This window comes from Lipophrys pholis, assembly GCF_963383615.2.
Source record: "Lipophrys pholis genome assembly, chromosome: 14".
Taxonomy (NCBI): domain Eukaryota; kingdom Metazoa; phylum Chordata; class Actinopteri; order Blenniiformes; family Blenniidae; genus Lipophrys; species Lipophrys pholis.
The window spans coordinates 14,255,613-14,274,613 of NC_137633.1; the positions used below are offsets into that span (position 1 = coordinate 14,255,613).

The following is a 19,001-nucleotide window of genomic DNA, read 5'->3' on the forward strand; positions in this document are numbered from 1 at the left end:
TGCAGCAATGCTGTCGTATCAAGACCAAAGTTTAAAAAAAAAAAAAAGAAGAAGAAAGTTTGAAAAAGAAGTAGAAGTTTGTATTCTATTGGTGAGCTTCGTGCTCAAACTGGCCTTCCTAACAGGGTGAGAATTAGGCAGCTGTTGTTGTGATGTACATCCTGCTAAACACCGCAGTAATGCAATATGACGGGATGGATGTAATGCAGTGCATGTGGGATTGTTGTTGTGGCATTTTTACCAGCATGTTACAGTTTAAAGATTTATTAAGGAGCAAAACAGCTGTGCTCGTCAATTAACACATACATTTTAACAAAGGTATATGGTGCCTCTGAAGCTCATCCCATTGCGTGTGTTTTGTCCTTGCTGTGTTCAGATTAGAATTTTAATTGAATCGCATGACGGATTGTTTTGAAGTGTTAAAAAAACCTGCTTTCCAATGTGTTTCTAGGTATTTATTACTGAATTAAACGCTCTGATTTGAATGGCAGTGTTCATTCTTCCATGCATGAGCCACATCACTAATGGTGACTAAACTGCCATTAATAAAAAAAAATCCTTTCCAGCCAATAAATATATGAATTACTCCACCTATAGACTCCAGTCAATCTTCTCCTTCAGGCGCAGTTTCTTAAGTTTTCGCATAATGTGACATGATGTCTTACTCAGGAGCTGAAACTGACATTGAAAGCAGTGGACTTTAAAAATAAAAGAGCCAAAACTTGAAAAATCATTACAAGTTCAAACAGGAAGAGGTAGGCAACCGACCGGCTGTTTGAGCAGCGACAATGCCAGGCAGACCCATTGGACTCACTGGACTGGAAGCCAGAAATACAAAACTGAAATGTTGTATTGATGAGCACATACGTTGCTAACATGAAGCATGTTTTTTGAATGCAGCGTCCACTGAGGACTTACTGTAACAAGATGCCGGTCGACATGATTAAATAGAGGAGATATGGTCAGAGCTCATGAGGGCTGTGCAACAGGAGAGCAGAGGGACACGAAAGCAACAAAGCCATGCCAGACAGAAATTAAATGAAGCTAACCAGGGATCAAGGCTTTGGTCAAGTAATCCAAACCTCAGTAATGTCAAATCAATACAATTCAGCTTTATGTATATAGCACCACACAAAACACATTCATTTCTCGGTGCTTTCAACAGAGAGAAACCCAACAACTCCACATGAGCAAGCGTGAGCGACGGTGGAAAGGAAAACCTCTAACAGGAAGAAACCTTTGCAGAAGCAGACTGAGAGGTGGCGGCTTTCTGCTGTTCTGCTTGTGGTGAGAGGACAGAGGAGAGAAAAGGACAGGACAGAGAGACAGATTGGGATAGGTAAACAGACCCTGGTTTGGGTACGATGTAGAGATAGAGGTACAGGTTGGACATCCAATGCTCGGTTCTTTGTATTGTTTTTTAAATTGTCACAGTTCCCTTTTATAGTTCATCCATAAGTTATAATTTATGTACTTTGGCTATGACAAAGTACATGTGTGAGCAGGAACAGTTATTTTTGGCACGTTAAGTACACAGCCACTTTGGGTGAGATTAAGTACCTGCATGGGATGTCCCAGGAGGCATTATTCTGTGGATAACATGTAGATGCTCAACAGTAGGGATTGTTTTTCGTTTTTGTCTGGCCATGTGTGTAGCACTCTTCCTTCGGTTGATAGCAGCGTTGCCAAGTTTCTGATAACACGTCTCAAAATGATTACAATGTTTAAACATTTTAAAATAACTACAGTGCAGAACAAAAGTGACTCCTGGGTTGAAAAACATACCAGTGAGTGAGAAAGGTCCCAAATATATTAAAATGATGTGAAATGGTCGACTGGTCAAATTGCTCCCAGTGGATGGATTGAGGCTTTTACATGGCAGCTGTCACCATTGGTCCGTGTGTGTGTGTGTGTGTGTGTGTGTGTGTGTGTGTGTGTGTGTGTGTGTGTGTGTGTGTGTGTGTGTGTGTGTGTGTGTGTGTGTGTGTGTGTGTGTGTGTGTGTGTGTGTGTGTGTGTGTGTGTGTGTGTGTGTGTGTGTGAATGTGATTAAGAGTGTGAAGTACTTTTGGGGCCACTCAAGCAGTGGAAAAGCACTATACTGTGAAATCCATTAACCATTTTTGTCCTGACTTTTTTGCATTTAAATGTATGTAAAGAACCCTCGTCATGTTTGTATATTATATAGAAATTTAGTCTGCCGCTGATTCGCTGTCACTGGTTTCAGAGACAACCAGAAGAAAGACGCAGGTGGTTAAGGCCTCCTCTGTCTGGGTAGCTGAAGCTCCGGGAAGCAGTCACAGTTTCTGACACTGTGCGACGTTGAGCTTTGAGGGCGGCGGCCCTTCTCACTGTATGATATCAACTCACTGTCTTTATACCATGATAAAATCCATTTCCAAACCACAGTCACACAGTATACTCCTGCCTCAAAAGAACAAATGGAGCCCGATAAAAGATGCACGACGAAAAGCGTAGGCTGTATTGAGCCGTCCCGACAAAAGCGTGATTCAACGGAGTAAAAAAGAAAGTCGATATGACTTCACTTACGACAAGATGCATTTGTGAACAACACACACCCTGACCAAATTGTAGTTAATAGAGCCGTGATTGTTGGGACTGTTGACAAAATCGACAGCTGTGTGTTTTCATTGATTGTACGCGCAAAGCAAAGGACAAAGTCTATCCTGTACACTGCAGGGATCCACCTCTACTCTCCCTCATCCTCCAAAATGTATCTCAACTTTGTTTTTTTTCCTCCACAAGGACACACGAATACAGGAATCAACTTCGATTAGAGCCTGGACTCACTATCAATGGTTGCAGAAAACCCACATGTCGGATTGTGTCTTAACTGTTAAGCTGGAGTGCTTTCGTGGTTAGGTATATGTTTGGGTTTCTCACTGTTTGGAGGGTTTTTTTTCCCCCAGTTTGTGCCAAAATCATTTCACTTGAGCACTTACTGGTGTTGACATCCCACAGGAGGCAATTATGGCCCATTCTATTTCACAATTACTGTGATCATCCGTGTAGGATGGCACAGCTCTCAGAACAGCTGGGACGAATAAATCAAAGCTGTGGGGGCAGAGCAGGTGGAATTGTACATTTCACTGTATCATCTGCTGTAGATTGGAGTTTTTCTGGGTGTAGCGTTGCACAGGCGTAGCCATCACTCAAAGCCAAGTGGGTGTGAAACATGCAAGTATGGATATTTCTCTGCTTTTGTTTACTAGATTGTAGTTTGAACCGTTTCTGTTGCTCGGACTCACAGGCGAGCACGGCCTTTAAAATACCATTCAAAACCCAATTTCTTCTTTTTTTTTACAGGAAATCATTATTGTGTGTATGTTTTGTTTAAGCACGAAAAGAGACTTCTATATCCACCTTAGCTGAGCAGAGTTAATTCTAGTTTTATGCTGCTCCGAGGACAGAAAATTACACTTGAAAAATTCAGTGACTGCATGTCTTTCCAAAAACAATAATCTGGTTCCTTTTGAATAATCCACAGACCGAACTCTCTATTGTTTTATACGTTTTATATTTATTTTCATGTCTCTCAATTTAAAAAAAAATTGGCTTTTCAAACAATGTTCTGTCTTTACAAATGAGCAGTGTTCAACTTATCAATCTCACAGGTAGTGATCATCTGCAATTCTTCTTGTAATAATCTCAGATGTTAGGTCATTCACACTTTTCAAGTTTATCAATACGTATTGATTTTTTCTGAGAAGCATTCAAGAGAGACAAAGCATCAGAAGATGGTGTTTCTTCACCTGAATAGAAAGAGGGTTATCTATAGGTTACTCGGCCATCTTTTTAGTGGTCTGGCCCAATTTGCATCAAATTCCTTTGTGTGTGGCCCCTGAAATCAAATAAGTTTGACACCCCTGGTCAATGTGATACGACCATATAAGGAACGTCAAAGACAACAACAGTGGACAAGACAGAAGAAACCAGGCTAAACCTGTACCTGTTAAAAACGTAGTGCGAGACTAACCAGAAGACTGAAGCCATGTATGTGATACTTTACCATCAGGAGGTGGATGTTTGCAGTTTCCAGGAAACTTTTGCATAAACGATTCCGCTTACTCGTCCATGTATGCCAAGAAGCACAGGTTTTTTTTGACGGTAATTCTTCAGGGATGATCATCATTACCGTCTAAGTGTTCAGATGCTTTGGGATGCTACTTATCAAGGTCTCCGTTTCCCTGTCTTCCATTAGTGCTTAACTGCTCGCTGTACTAACCTTACATCCACGATCCACGTGGGACAGCTTGGATAAGGAGGCACAGAGGCACTCCCGTGAAGAATGATGATATACTGACGTGCCATTGAAATAACTACGTATGTGCACCTTTTCACACAACATTGCTGCCAAAAATAGCAAACCTGGGCGATCAAATATTTAGATTGAGGCTTTACTCGTGGAAAACTGTTCCACATGCTCCCAGAATCAGCTTCTTTTTTATTCGGTACACTTCCCCATTTATGCAAACAGCTCACTCCTGTGGACAATGAGCTACTTATAAATAAAACATTAATATAAAGAATGCAGACAGGGTTGAAAGCTTTACTTGTTGTCTGCTTGAACATTAGATTAGGCAGGATTCATGTTTGAATGCAAGATATGGTTTTCAACATCAAAAAGGCTAAAGATCAGAAAGAGGGAGCATTAAACAAATGAATCAAACTGTTGAATATTTATAAAATAGGTCACAGGTCCAGGGGGATGGTCAAATATCCTTTAAAGGCATTTAAATGAAATATCTAAATATTTTTACTGTTTGCATTTGCATGTAAATAAGTATGACAATTATGGATATTAAAGTGACAAAGTTAAAACTTCCAACTCTTAGAAGTAAACTGAAAACATCCAAACTACTCTAAAAATAGGTTCTAGTTTTCCTAATTCAAATTCAGACCAAATTCCAAATAGGAGATAATGAGAAAAATGTAAAACATAAACAGGCAGTGGTTTTTTTTGAAAATCCACATTATATTCAGAATATAACAAGGCCACCATGTAGGTGCTTACAGTAAGGATTTCCCGGAAGTTCAGAACAGTTTTATTTTTGCATCAGTCCTAATTTAAATTCTGGAGAAAAGAAGATGGAAGATTGTGGTGGTCCTTCTCGCCTGAGTTTTAAGTTGCATTTGCGGATTGCACGACAAACTGTGTTCACAGACCATGATCATTGGAAGTGTGCCACCCTTGAAGTGGTTTCTGGTACACGTGGCTGTTACTAATGCAGCGTCGCCTCAGGGCCCGGACATCACAAGCATTCAATATTGACCTTCAGGCTTGTCTCCCATGCACAGAGGATTCTCCGCATTATCTGAATGATTTGATGTGATGAACTGTGGAGGGTGGGATTTTCAAAGACTTTTTGTAGCAAATCCCCCAAAGGATGCTCTGACCCTTTAGATGATAGTTGTAAGGTTTATTGAAAATCCCAAAAGAAACCTTGAGTCGGGTACAAAACACAAAAACACTGTATTTATTTACCCAATATACATGTTTAGTAGCCCACGTTGACATTATTAAGTCATAGCCTTAAACTGGTTAAAGCTAAAGTAGAACAACAACACCATAAAACCATGCAAATGGAATATAAAAGCAAACTGCAATGTGTGGAGCGTATTCTCATTTTGATATTTCTTTGTGTTAATTTTGTATATACCCTGAAACCTCTCCTTCTATGTCTCCAGGTCACAATACACCCTGGTCAGGTCCTCAGTCCATGACAAGGCAAACACAGAGAGAACCACACACACTCAGATTCACCCCTATATGGACAATTTAGAGTCACCAATTAACCACATATGCATGTTTTTGTTCTGTGGGTGCTGTAAGGCGAGCGTGCCAACGACTGTGCCACCGTGAAGCCCACGCCTGTATTACAGATTCAAAATAAACCCATAAAACAGGAAAGAAAGTTCAAAACTCCATCTTATGGGCATTAAAAACAGCACCAATGAACGTTTTCAAAAAGGGGAAACATAAACTAGGTTATTTTCCCTTTTCTGTAAAATTGCTTCATGATTTCAAACATATTTCTTTCCTCTCCAAACTGCTCTCTTCATACCATGAATAGAGCTCTTGTCATGTTACTTACCTGTGAACAATTGATCAAACTGTGGCTGACTCGCAACATCAGACATGTATAGAATGTGTTGGGGTTTTTTTTGTCGCCTTGAAAAGATTACTTTCCTCTGTAGGTTTCTGCCGTACATAAATGTAATGTTGCTGTATCTTTGATGTAGTTTCTCTATCTGTCACTTTCAGTTACGCCTTTTTCCGTTGACCTTACCCATACATGTTGCATGTATAAGCCCCCTAGTATATAAACAAACGTGAAAACAGATGAAGTGTGTGTGACATGCTATACTTGGATGAATCAGCAACTCCAGTGACAGAGAAGATGGGGGCAGGGGGACCCAGGTTGCTGGACTTCATGCATGCCTGTCTGCCTTCATCATGCTCATACGAACAGCAGGCGCTCCACGGGATGTGTCATGTCATTATTCACCACCAGGGGCCAATGAATGGCGAGCAGGAGAATGCTTTCTAAACAGTGTTTTCCCCCATGTGAGGGAAGACCAGGAGTGTGTGTGTATGTGTGTTAATGTCTTTGTGCATTAGCCTGTGTTGAAGGGGAGGGGGGCTGCGAGTGTGTGAGAGAGAGGAGGTGAGCAAATGAGCAAGCGAGAGAGAATTTCTGTGTATGCGAGCGCTCGACATCCCTCCGAGGTATTTTTAGCATTGTTGTTTCCACATCTTCAGCAGAGCCTCCTTTTCCAGTGTGAGAGTGGTAAAGATTCACCATGCATTTCTCAATCACACACACACACACACACACACACACACACACACACACACACACACACACACACACACACACACACACACACACACACACACACACACACACACACACACACACACACACACACACACACACACACACGAACACACAAAGGGCTCATATTGTCCCAAGCAATTTATCATTTCACTTGCCACATCTAAAACATTCATAACTTGTTAATCAAGAGGTACTTTCTAAATACACACGTGCACAGACACACTTGATGTTGTGTGAGACGCAGAGGGGACCCTGCATGTCTGTGTGGGAACCCTTGTAACCACTTACTAATGATGTCGTGCGCAGTTACATCGCATTTGTTTTAATATAGCACTCAAACTTGTTAATGCATGACCAATAGGAGTGAAGCTGGCATGCGATGATTGCCAGGAAAGGAAAGGAAAGGAAAGGAAAGATCTCGGAGGTTTAACTCAGCAGCTCCAGGTTTCAATTGGTTCATCTGTAGTGAGCTGAAGAGCGCATCCTCATCAAAAGAAGACAATTAAATCAACAGCATTCTCACACTTGAGTAGAATGAGCAGGTTATAAGTGGGATGTTTGTATTGGTTTCAAGTGAAGTGAAAATACGAGCATGCTAAAGGATGTTACATTGTTGAGGGTCTGCTGAACGCTCTGAATAAGTACAGGGATGCTCAGATACAATGACGCCACTTTTAACTACATGATTTAGAATCATTGCACAAATTGAGCGGAAGAAAATCAAAAAGAAAGTTATTGAATAATAAATGTAAAGAAATTACCTTTTAACAAATAGGACAGTGAAATGATAGATTGAGCATAAGGTCCAATTCAACACTGCATGATGATTATACTGGACAAAATCCTTAAATGGAAATGGTTCTTTTTTATGATAAGTGAAGACATAAGACCTGACTGGCAGTAAGATTACAGTTTTTAGAGTTTAAAAAGTAGAAAACAGTTTGTGCTTTTATGTTTTCAGAAATTCTTTAAGGCTGTTGTAAAATGCGGGAAAACACAACAGGAGATATCTGAGGAACTTCCGGGCCAAGTGAAACAATGTGGACTCAAGAGTTTCAGCCATGATGTTGAACTGTGGGAATCCATGAGAAAAATGTTTCTGCAGGAAAGCATCTTGAAAAAGAAAGACAAACATTTGCAATTGTTTTCAAAGCCACCAGTTTTTATGTGGTAATGTATGATGAGAGCAACCCTGTACATCTACCTCCTGTAAACCACGATGGGGGTGGAACCAAAATATACCACAGCCACCAGCTGAAGACAATCTCACACTCGGGCAGAGGTGAAACACATCAGGGCAGGGAACAGCAATCAGACACGAGGAGGGGAAGTCAAGGAGCCTGAAACCGGAGACGGTTAGGCCACAATTACATGTACCTGGGTTTTTACAAAAACGGATATTTCCCCCTCTACGTTTTCAGGAATCATCGTTTGTGGTGAGTCGTAGCTGCGTTTATGTGTAAATGCCCAAACGCAGAGAAATATCACAGTTTTTTTTTTTTCAAATACTCAGGGACGTGCAAACGTGGTCTTAGAATCACAAAATAACACAAAAAAAATTCAATGTGAACCACGATAGTAGGTTTTGCCTTGTCGCCTCTAAAATTGAAGGCATGAGTTCAATGATGTGATGAAATATAAATGTGTTTCGCTTCAGTTAAATTCAGTTTAGGTTTTCTTTTGTTTTTTACATGATACAGCTTACAACAAAACTCTCTTGTGGCACCTTTGACAAACCGACAATCTCAAATAAACAAGCACTGATGACAGTGTAATTCCCTTTTGACTGCTTTCTTCTGGAAACAGTCGCAATAGTGGTTTCAGCACCGCAGACAGCTCTGCCTTCAGAGGTGTTTGGATTTTCTCCGTCTTTCTGTGTTTTCAACATAAACAAGGGACGCGCTGCCTTGTCATGAGATTTATCTTGTTGGGAGAGTATGGAGACTGCTATGGAATAATTGTTTAGGTTTCTTTAATGGTGTTTTACAATCTTAATTTTCTTAGATTAACACTTGTCAGCCGAAACATATTGGCTCGTCACGGCGCTAACTGAGTTAGTTAGTTAGTTAGTTAGTTAGTTAGTTAGTTAGTTAGTTAGTTAGTTAGTTAGTTAGTTAGTTAGTTAGTTGATCTAGTTTAGTTTAGTTTAATATTTGGTATCAGAAGTGAAGAGGGTTTTGGGTGTCATGTCGTCCTGCCATGGTATTCCTGTGTTGTGTGTCAAAATAAAAGCCTCTGCTTGTTGCAGTAGGTTTAAAGGGAAGAGGATATTTTAATTTGTTAATACTACGTGTCACTCACCACAATATATAACCGTCATTGGTGTCGACGTCTATTGCGCTGCCTATCCAACCCTGATGCTCTCGGCACGTCACTGGCGATTTACATTTATTTCTGAAGATATTCTTCTAGTGCTTATGGTCAGTGATGCCATCTCTCCTTACCATTATTTTCTACAAATAGTGTGTTGTCATTGATAAATTTAATTAAAAACTAACCCTCAATGCTGCAAGTTGTCTTGCCGAAGTTGCTTTTCTCTCGAGGTCCTCCCACAGCTGTGAGCTCTCCTCGCTGTATATTCAGTATTGTCAACATGTACAATAGGCTGGTACTACAACTTGTTGCCCCTGAAACTTTCCCCGAATGGCAAAGTACAACTCGTGAACCAAAAGATCCAGAAGACAATTCTCCTGGGCTTGAAAGCCAGACTTTGTTTGTGAGGCTGGTTGCGTAGAGCCTTCGGACTTTATTATGCTGCCTGGGGACTTTGGCGAGACGCGCTGCAGCAGTTTGGATAGTTTTATTTTTCCTGCTTGTCTGGGTTTTGCATTTTGATGTAAATACAATGGACATGACACTGTTAGTGGTTGGGCCACATCCACGCTACGTCCGTTCTGATTCTTATTAAAAATGCATTAAAACAAAATCCCTGATGCGTGGGCCCAGCAGGACTCAGTTTCCCAGATATAGTGCAGAGCTAATTGGAATAGCACAGTCCGATGTGACGTTTCTCATTTTCTCTTCTCTAACTTAATTTTCAAGCGCAGGTCATCCGTTGTGCTTCAGTCGCACATATAAAAATAAACTTCACTTTCTTTTTCCTTTCAGATCCCAGTGATGACAGGAGCCTTCATGGACTCCTCGCCCAACGACGACTACAGCGGCGAGCATTCGCTCTTCAACTCCTCGGCCAGCGTCCACGCCGCAGCCTCGGCCGCCTCGGTTCACGGCCAGCAGGACGAGCAGCAGTCCATGTCCAGCGATGCCATCTGGCTCTGGATCGCCATCATTGCCACTATTGGAAACATCGTGGTGGTGGGAATTGTTTACGCCTGCACTTTCTGATGAACCTCCAGGGACAAACTGCACACGCTCATCCTGCTTTTTCTGGATCTCTGGACCCCTGAACGAGGCATTGTAGACGGATACACATCTGCTCTCTCTCTCTCTCTCTATGCCTCTGTCCATTTATTTTTCCTTCCTCACATTTGGTGTTGGGATCAGTTCGGGCCCCCGAGGGTGTCATAGTTTGGATACTTGACAATGACATATAGACTACTATATTTCTTCATCGAAGAGAAAGATGTGGATTTGGCTGCATTTGTCAGCAAGAAGCACTTTTGAACGGGCAGAAGTTTAAGAGGAAGCATGTGTGCACGACAGCAACTCTTTAGTCAGAAGCAGAAACAACAAACTGCTCTCAACCATTAATCAAAGGAACTTTTTTTTTTTTTTTTTCTTCAGCCTAAGTTTGTTTCCATGTTTCTGCTCAGACAACACCCTCGATGGTAATGCAGGGAGCAGAATGGAGATTAAATGGGGCTTGAGATCCGGGTTGAACCGGGGCATCTGAAACATCCACCAGATAGTTGCAAAGCAATTTAGAGCAGTACTGTTTAATTATGCGACTTAACAGAGAGGCTAAATGTTAAAAGATTTACAAAGCACCAGTGTTATTTTCATGTTAGGCACTGAGGCCCACGACATTAGAGTTCATTTAGATGGATGGAACACAGGATCTTCACTGATCATCAGTGAGTTTCTAAACTATTTATCCAATAAGAAAGGAAGAACAGAACACTCCCTTCATTACAGTACCTTAATGCCACTTAAAATCTCACAAACACGCTTTCTGCAGTGCTCACATACAAGTCACCTCATTATAAATGAATCCAACAGAGTCAAATACCCTACAGTAATAACAGGTGGGTATCGGTAGAGAATCAACCTGTAGTGTGACAGTGTGTCCAGTTATGTCTCGATAATATCTACACGTTAACTAAATAGAATTAGAAGCACAAACTAAATTGAACACGTAGCCTTCTGTCTTTATTCACGTATCTTGATAGTTGATCCTCTCGGAAAATGACTTTGAAATATCAGCTGTTGAAAGTTCCCCATTTACTGAGAACTAATGCTTTGTTTCTTTGCTGGTTTATAGTGGTTCAGCTCAGTGGTCCCCAAAGTGTTGGCGAGCAGGAGAATGTAGGGGTCAGGGGGTGCCGTTTTCCCAGACTGGGAAGAAATCCTGTTATAAACAGATTAGTGGAGGGTAAAACTACAACACTTTTTGGCATAAGTGTCATGGGGAAATTTGAAAGTAGACTATATAGATAAAAACCTCTAACCACATGTGACAAATCATGTGTTTTATTGCCAATGCATCGCAATAGCAGTTCACAATCATAGCGTATGTTATGATAGTTAAGGAAATCAGGCATTTCACCATGAATTACTGCAATCTGGGGGATTCGTATCGAGGGCAGGCTCATCCTCCCACACTTTGAGAACCCCATGTTGAACTGGTGCACACCAGCTCCATATATGCTGGTATGACTTGCATTAATTATGCTGGTTATGTTGATCATATTAGCGTATGCTGTGTCTTGGTTCAGGTAGCTGGTGATAAATTAGCACCGAGAAAATGCTGGATCTCCATCCAAACCTGATAAATCGTCCGTTTCCTTAAGTGAGCACAGATATTTATAGACAGAGATGGGAAAACAGTACATGTATGTGTCCAAAATAAAAAAAAAACTAAACTAACCAGCTGTAACTACGTAGGAAATGTATAGATATGTGAGTGAGGACGTGATGCCGACTTTCAAATAAAATGTTGCTGTTTATGAAGCTGTACCTTTAACATTTCCACTGTTCAGTTAATTAGTTTTGCGTTTCTGCAGATGCTGGAGGCTGCCGTCTCCATGGCAACTAGTCCTCGTCCCAACTGGGATACAGTAACTTTACCCTAAACTCGAGCATTACCTCACAGCCAAAGATGCATTCTTTTTTCTTTCTTTTTTTTAATGCTTTTCACAACTGACAATGTACTGCATCCACACAAATATTACAGCTGGTGGGCTTGAATCTGTTTCTGAAGTCTGCTTATTGATGTTTAGGATTTGTTTTGACTGTTTTGTGCCCCTGTTTAAACCCCAAAGGGAAAGTGGATTAGGATAAAAATACTCATCAAAATATGAGTTTTAATGTCAGCAAGTAGTTTTTTCTCTCATGTGTACTTTTTTTCATATGACGGGGCTGATTTTAGACACAGGGCTGGACAGAAATAGATAGAGGTAGCACTCTGCTCAGCCATCTAATATATCTCCTGGGTTTGATGATGCTGTGAAGATATAAATGCATCTTTGAAGCACCATAGCTGTTCAAATGTTAACACACTGGATTAAAAATAACAATTCTGGAATCATGTGTCTACTGTACCATGTAAAGAGGAGTTACGACACACAATAATCGCTAATTATCTGTGATTTTACATTGTTGATAGAAAGACTTTTAAAGCCTGTTATTTTTAATAAATGGTTGACGTAGAAATATTTAGAGATGTTGTAAACCACATACACAAGGCTCCTTTTGTAAAAAAATAAAATAAAATAAAATAAGCTACTATTAAAATTTCTCTATCATTGCAAAGTGGTTGTCCTCACTGCCTGAAGATGCACGTTATACGGAATCAGTTCATCCATTATTGTAGGTGTCAAGTGAAAACTTGCTCACTGGAAATCTCAGTGCTTTAATGCAAGCTTTACGCGCAGTGGTTGATCACCCGAAAAGATGTTTCAGCTCAATCTTATCTCCGTTGGAATCACCCTGTCATTGCTCCCGGCAAATATAACCCGCTGGCAAGACATCACCAGTCACTGCTGAGGGATCAGGTGAGATTGATGCCGAGCTTAAACAGCGCCATCTGTCATTCTGACACGAGCACCGGCTGTTTAGAAATCACCTGGACTCATCGCTCCACGTTCATGTGCTTTTTGCTGAACAAACAGGAAGCGTTCTGCAGAAAGTTTTATATTTATCATTAAACTCCAGAAGGGCCCGCCCCCCCAAATACTCAGAAGTTGACCAGTGCTTTATTTCATTGATAGATGTGTAGAACTAATTTATCTTCAATTGAGATTCTATAAAGCTGCAGCAGTGCTTCACTTACAAATGCAACTTTAAAAAAAAAAAAATTTGCGAAGTCTTTTTCTACATTCTTAATAACCTTAAAAAATGTTTTATATATTTTCTTTCTCAGTTTTAAATGTGATCATTATGGCTTTTAGTTCATTTGATGGTATCAACCTCTGATCTTAATAAATATCACATTTTCATGATTCATCGCCTGAAATTATGATGAATAAAGCAAAACTATTTGAGGTATTAAAAGTATTGCACAATAAAACACAAATATATTGATATTTCATGGCAGTCAAATGGTAAACCTTTTGGGGGGAAATTCAGCTATGTCAATCTGCAGAGAGCTAAGTTAAACTTTTTTTTTTAATCCAAAAACAAAAAAAATCAGCTACAGTTTAACAATTAAACAGTAATTGTTATTTTTCATCATTTCAACATCTGCCTATGTGTAATGGCGAGAGCTCTTTCAATATAATTTAGTTTTTATGTTTTTTTATTACAGCTCAATGCAAATGTCGCATTTTAAAGATTAAAGAGCAATATATTATATTTTCACTGAATGAGGAATTATTACAGTTTTAAATGCGAAAACAACAGTCCTGAATTTATCTCAAAGATACTAGTTTACCTGATAAACATACAAAATAAAAACCACAAGTCTTCTAATCTTCTCCAGCTCATTTAGTGTTGCAATACAAGTTTCCACCACCAGATGGTGTATTGAGTGATTAAAAGAAGCAGCATGCGGAATAGTTCACACACAGAATGTTGTTGGCTAAAACAGTGTTGTAGCTACCTTATAAACAGGTAGTCAACATTCACCCTCTGGACTCGATCTGGATCCACATGTAAGAAAAAAAGAAAAAAAAAACATTTTTAAATTAAAATTTTGGCTGAGATGCACCTGTAATTATTAACATAGAGGCATGACTCAAGTCACAAAAACCTAGATGCAGATAATCCTGAATTTGCTTATTAGCAACAAAAGCTACTGGAAAACCCATCAGGTATATTCCTGTTCCACAATTAAGGTCAAAGTTAAAATGTTACAATACAACGGTGTGATAGTTGCCATACGTATCAGCTAAGTTATAGTTGGAGTTCATAATCCCAAGGGAAGATTAATGTCTGCACAAACGTCTGGAGAAATTTCAGAACAAGACAAATGGTTAGAGATAAGAGAACGTTTGACATTTTGGTGGTATTTAAAGAAAACCAGTTTGTGTAATGACCTTTTTGATTCCTATTATTGTGTCCATCATACGGGCTGTGGCCTCTTCAACGCCGTTACAGGAATAAATGTGGAGGCGCATCGTATTCACAATATTTACCAGAACCGCTCAGAACCAAATCTGTTTTCTATGAGTCATTCCAAATGCGTGTCTTTGATACTGAGTGAAGGTAAACACAGACATTAGTCACCTGGGATGGAGCTAATAATAACTCTCCTTAGGATTCTCCATCTGGATCAGCAAGCCGCGTTTCCCCCCACGGGAATCACTTCAGCTCGTCTACATGTGAGGCTGCAGTTATACTGTATCGTGGACATTGAATCATTAACAGGATGATTGTACATCATTCAAGGTTGATCGTATAAATGAAAAGACACAAAGAAAGGAGGCCCATTGAGAGAGACGGCAGGAAGCAGCTTAAAAGATAACTTATGTCTGCAGTCCCTGCCGTGCTGCTGAGCGACAGGCAGAAAAGCTTAAATGTCTTATTTATTTTACATGTATTCATTATGCGGGGCGCTGTGGCTCAGTCGGTGGAGCAGACCGTCGTCCAACGACCCCCCGCGTGTCTGCATGTGTGTCACTTAATGGGAAGTGCCTTGGGACTGCTGAAGCAGCGAGAAAAGTACTTCATAAGTGAAATCCATTTACCATTTTAAGGCACTTTCAGCCATTAGCAGTAGTTCCCAACATCTGACGTGGACGCAGCCTTCACATTACCTCCAGTAAAGACTGTGGAGCCTCTCAGAGCATCATTTACATACATTCAGCATAAGATTTAAAAGACAAACACGCGAGGACGCACTAACTCTTTAGTCAAACTAAAATCAATAAAGAGATTTGCATGTCTGATCTTTATTCTACCATGATTCTTGTGGTTTATTTGACACGTGTGACCCTCAGACCCCTGCGGTTGCTGGACAGCTTTAATACACACTGGTGATCTGAAGAACAGAAAAAAAAAAAGGAAGTTGAGACCAGCCAGACTGAAGCTCCCGACTCTAAACACAAATCAGCTGTCAGCCAACGTTGGGGAATCCCTCATGCTGATTCCTGTTTGCCTTCAGTCAGCCTGAAAAAAAAAAAAAAACATTAAGAAAACTAAAACTAAAAATTGCATTAGGGGTAAAGGTCTTGTGGCCCTGCAAGTTTATTTCTTAAGTGCAGCATGTTGAAAACAAACTGGAATTGTCTTTTAATTTTCATTCTTTGTTGAACATGTATCAAATACCTCTAGATGTTTGCACAAATACTCAAATACTCAGGCAATTTCAGTCTGGACCAAACACATCGCTGCTGGAATTGATAAAAGAGTTAAATGTGTTGTGATATATGTATTTATCCTTCAAGTTTCAGATTCACTATGTGACACAATGGATTAGCAAAATAGAGTTCAATACTTTCTAAAAAAAGAAAAAAAAATTGCATTAAAATTGTTTATGTATAATCTTGAGTAAATTAAACAATTTTCTTTTTTAAAATTTTTTCTAAAATGTTTGAATGACCTGAAGGAAAAGTGAATATTTAAAGATCACCTTTATAATTCCATAAAAGTGAACCACTCAACTATTATTTTACCTTTTTCTTTTACAAGCTAAATGACTCCAGCGCTCACTGAAAAACACCGCTTGGTTTCCCTTTTCAGATACGCTGTGTGTCTTTCTGACCCCCCCCCCCCCCCCCCCTCCCCCCGTCTGCCAGTAAGATGAAGCTGGGAGTGAAGTCGACGACTCATGATTTCTGAACAACCTTCACAGAGCTTTCCGCTGCTTTGTGCTTTTACTATGCGTCCGAATAAAGCAACTCAGTACATCGGACAAAGAAATAAAAACTAAAAATCTCAGAGGCCTCAGAGCAGACGCCAACCCCCAAGGGGTACGACAGCCTCAAACTTATCACAAACACCAGTCAAGTCAGTTTTATTTATTTCCACCCGAAACAGAAAGAACACATTTGCTACAATCTATGAAAAAAGAAAAAAAAAAGAAAAGAAAAATCAGCTACGTAAGTTGTTTGGATTATTATACTTTAGGGTGATGTTCTTGTGAGAAATCCAGTGTCTGCTTGGTCACTGAGGACATTAAAATGTGTCTTTGAGTAGTTAAATCACAAGTGTGAAGCTCTTAATACGACATTTCACACTGGGAATTAAAACGCTTCTTCACAAGTGTCTCAAGTGATCATGATGGGATCTCACACTTCCCTGCTCTATATGCTAATAGACACTTTTTGGGGTTTTTTTGTGGCAGGAACACGTTCTGTGTCTTGTGCACTGGGAATTAGAAGACAAAGAACAGTTGAAAACAATGCGATCTGTTTGTTGGCGCGTTGCAGACAAACACGGGCCACCTTTGAATCCTCAGTGTCTCTTGCGTTCACATTCACAGTGAAGTGTGACTTTTCTGATTTATAATGTCTGTGCAAGGTGAGGGTGACCTCGCCTGAAAGCGGTAGATAGTGTTGCTGATTTCAATAAAGGAGACGATTAATCCATCTGAAAGGAAAAGGAAAGGAAATATGTAAAAAAATTTGCCCCAGAGAGCCAAAGGATGTAACACTTCAACTCAAGTCTTGTCCAGTGGAGAGTGACGGCTCAGCGACGAGGTGCCGGCTATGCTAATACATGCCAAGCTGCTTAGGCACATCTTATCACGCTGTCACTTCAGAGGCACACGGGGGGGACGGGGAATGTGTTTGAACCTTTGTGTCGCCTTTACATGAGCGTTACATTATGGTTTGTCTGGGGGGGGGGGGAAGAAGATGATCCATTCCAACAGAACATGCATATTATGCTGTTGTTACATATAATGTATTCCTGATTTGAACTGTGAAACCGGAGTGCGTTGGAAATTAGACGCTTTTACACCTGTTTCAGCTATTTGCTCTTTGATCAAATAGAAAAGTTAAAAGTCAGGAAAAGTCAATTCAGTTCAACTGCAAAGCTTAAAATATTAGCTAATGATATATATATATTTTTTTTCTTTTTTTTTTTACAAATCTGGAAGTAAATGTTGAAATGCATGCAGAAATTGTGCTGCATTTGAGTTTTTGAGGCGAGTATTCCCACTGACTGGACCGACCCTTATTGATCATAACCATATGTTTGTGTATACATTTTCTTGGGAATTTTGATTTTAATGAATTTGCCAGTTTTGAAACATATTTAAAAATGTTGTTGTCGGCAGCCACATTTTATACAACCTTGCTGTGCTTTTTCAAACCATGATTCTCCTTTATATTTAACATGCCCCACATCTTACAGTAATGTGGAGAATGTTAATAAACATTGGGACATTTCATAAAATTTGTCCTCTTTTTCCTATTAATTTAACAGGAATCCATGATGAAAACTTTTCCAAATATGTAATTGTTTAACATTTCAATTAAAAAAATTTTGTATGGTGCCAAATGTAACACAGTGGTTTCAATGTATTTTACAGAGAAATACTTAACTTTCATTGATGTTTAATTTTTTTTAAATGCACTTGTATGTAGAAAATACATAGATGAAGAACAAGCAAGCTGAACACAAAAAAGGTCTCAAAGCCCAGACGAACTGGAGATATTCTCACTGTGGAACACACAGCGCTTACTCACGACAGCACTTGGGTATTGTGCTCATCACGATGAGCAGCTGAGTAAAATATCTGCTGAATACGTGATGAAGTGTTTAGGAAGAACTGTGTTTTATTTCTTGTGAATTTCTCCCCGAATCCCAGTGACCTAAAAAGCCTCAAAAGGTTGGATACATTTCAAGGTCTGTTCAGATCCCAAGAGAGCCTCTTAAGACTTTTTCTTACCGGATGAAATAAACACAAAATGCACTTCTTTGGAAAGGCTGCAGTGCCACACCACTACATAAAAGCTTTGGGACACTTGGGACCGGGTGAATGAACTCATGGCATCAGCCACAAAAGAAGGGATCTAATTGAGATACATTGTTTGGCTGCAAGGTGATGCTAATTTGTTTATCTGACTCATAGAATTAGGGTGTTACTGGAATCAATAACGGGCTTTAGAGCTGCGTTTCCTTCTCACAGCCTCTTTCACAGAGGAGTGGAGATTGCTTGTTCCCATCAAATCAACAGTCTGCTTCCATTCCCCTCAACACGCAGTATTTGCCCGCCTCTGATTAAAAAAAGGCACTTTTATGGCACAAGTATTAGAGCATCACATGAAATATGCTGCACTCGCGTCATCTGGTAATTGGCTCCGACACTGGAATGATGTATGTTTTTGATAATAACTGCTTGAGTGCATGAGCAAGATGGAAGTTTTAACGCATGGCCCAATGGCTGTGAGTCAGTGAGTGGCAGGTGTCATCACCGACATCCTTCTTACGGGGATCCAAGCAACTATTCTTTGCGATTGCAGCTTGATATTGTGGGTTTCGGTGAAGTGCTGCGTTGACAGTAACAGGCTGGAAAGGATTTAGACAGCGGCCTCCGTTTGTGACACCCACCTCCTTTGCCCACTCCTCAGCT

General features: G+C 40.1%; 1 protein-coding gene across 1 annotated transcript in view; it reads left to right on the forward strand.

Annotated features, from left to right (window-relative positions):
- The window catches only part of LOC308120294 (uncharacterized protein C14orf132), a 31,428-nt gene extending 18,691 nt beyond the window's left edge, over positions 1 to 12,737 (forward strand). Inside the window, exon 2 of the mRNA XM_080480809.1 lies at positions 9,971 to 12,737. Within this exon, the coding sequence (XP_080336935.1) occupies positions 9,971 to 10,207 (237 nt within the window). The 3' untranslated portion in view covers positions 10,208 to 12,737. The remainder of the gene's footprint in view (positions 1 to 9,970) is intronic.
- The last annotated feature ends 6,264 nt before the right edge of the window (positions 12,738 to 19,001 follow it).